The sequence below is a fragment of the Austrofundulus limnaeus genome, unplaced genomic scaffold (assembly GCF_001266775.1).
Source record: "Austrofundulus limnaeus strain Quisiro unplaced genomic scaffold, Austrofundulus_limnaeus-1.0 Scaffold186, whole genome shotgun sequence".
Taxonomy (NCBI): domain Eukaryota; kingdom Metazoa; phylum Chordata; class Actinopteri; order Cyprinodontiformes; family Rivulidae; genus Austrofundulus; species Austrofundulus limnaeus.
Window position 1 is genome coordinate 545891 of NW_013952588.1, and position 1360 is coordinate 547250.

A 1360-nucleotide genomic window follows, 5' to 3' on the forward strand; every position below is an offset into this window, starting at 1 on the left:
CCCTGTGCCATTCCACATTATTACAAATAACTTCATTTCTGGACATTTATGGTTTGATTTCTTTGTATGTATGGATCACTTGGGTTGTTACCGACAACTGGTGAAAATTTCATGTCATTAGCACCTCTAGTAATATATTTACTGAGAAAAATGGTGACGTGTTCAATACTTACTTTACCCGCTGTAAAGATGGTCCACAGCACGGTGAAGGCAGAGCCAGCCAGAGATGGTAGCCAGAGGAGTGATCAGTACAAAGCACACCAAGTCACCAAGGAGTGTACGCATCTCCTGCTGAAGTCCTGTGATCTTCAGCCACTGTATCACAAAGAAAATATGAAAGCYTGCTAAGCTTCAGCATCTTCAATAATTGTACAACATCCTTCGAAAGTTTCATACCTCCAGCAATGATCTGAACAACTTCTCAGTAAACTGGTGGTGGCAAAATTCACAGAAGCTGYTCCTCAAGGCAGCCGGCCTGTATTCCAGACATCTGCAACATTCACAGGACAGCAGGTCCTCCTGGACACCACTGCCATGAAAGATTCCACACAGGTTTTTCTGGCATGGCCCTGAGGAAAACCAAAAGGAGATTTCATCATCTATGTAAAAGGATTTTTTTAAAATCTTTATTTTCATCAGTGATTCATGTCCAAATGAGGAAATGCTGTAGKTGTGTCATGAAAATTAAAAGGACTAGTAGGGGTGCACCAATTTCCTTAAATTTGGGATATCAGCGATCGGTCGATACTTAGATAAGATCGATGGAAAAGATCAGCTTCTCGTCTACCTTCACAAAGGTCTGAAAATCAGTCACTGTCTCCTCTTTGATCTGCTGTGAGCACTACATAATGTCAAGTTAAAATGAGTTTGTATTGTTTCAAAGGTATTGTTCAGAGTTTTTCATTTCTGCAATGCGTTGCATTACAAGCTACATTCACATGACATTACGTCATTTAAATATGTTTTTAAGTGCAAGGCCATTCTGCATCACCTGCTGGAGCATCAGCAGCAGCAGCACACCCAAACTGGATTCTACCACGGAGAGTCAGCAGGAGGAAATGCGCCTCCCATGACCTTTAAGACTTATTCAAGTTAATCGGTTCAGAAAACAACTCGTGGATTCTTTAAAGAGGAGACTGATGTTGAGTTTAAKGCTTCTGTAGCTGTTGTCACAATCACCAGTTGTGCACAGAATCACAATTACAAGAGTGAGCAGTGTCACAGAGGCTAAACACAAAAACKTGCATTATCTGCAACATTGATTTATTGATTCAACAGGAAAAGATTACTAAAAATCAAGCCTGACTCAGCATAATTGCTGTTTTACAGCAGGTTCCTGTTGTGCAGCACATAAAACACT

General features: G+C 40.8%; 1 protein-coding gene across 1 annotated transcript in view; it reads right to left on the minus strand.

The window, feature by feature from the left end:
- The window catches only part of LOC106524416 (E3 ubiquitin-protein ligase MARCH3), a 26737-nt gene extending 25496 nt beyond the window's left edge, over window positions 1–1241 (minus strand). The window contains exons 1-2 of the mRNA XM_014018217.1: window positions 397–1241; window positions 184–315 (exon numbers count right to left, since the gene is read on the minus strand). Coding sequence (XP_013873671.1) covers window positions 184–315; window positions 397–636 — 372 coding nt within the window. The 5' untranslated portion in view covers window positions 637–1241. The remainder of the gene's footprint in view (window positions 1–183; window positions 316–396) is intronic.
- Between the last annotated feature and the right edge of the window lie 119 nt (window positions 1242–1360).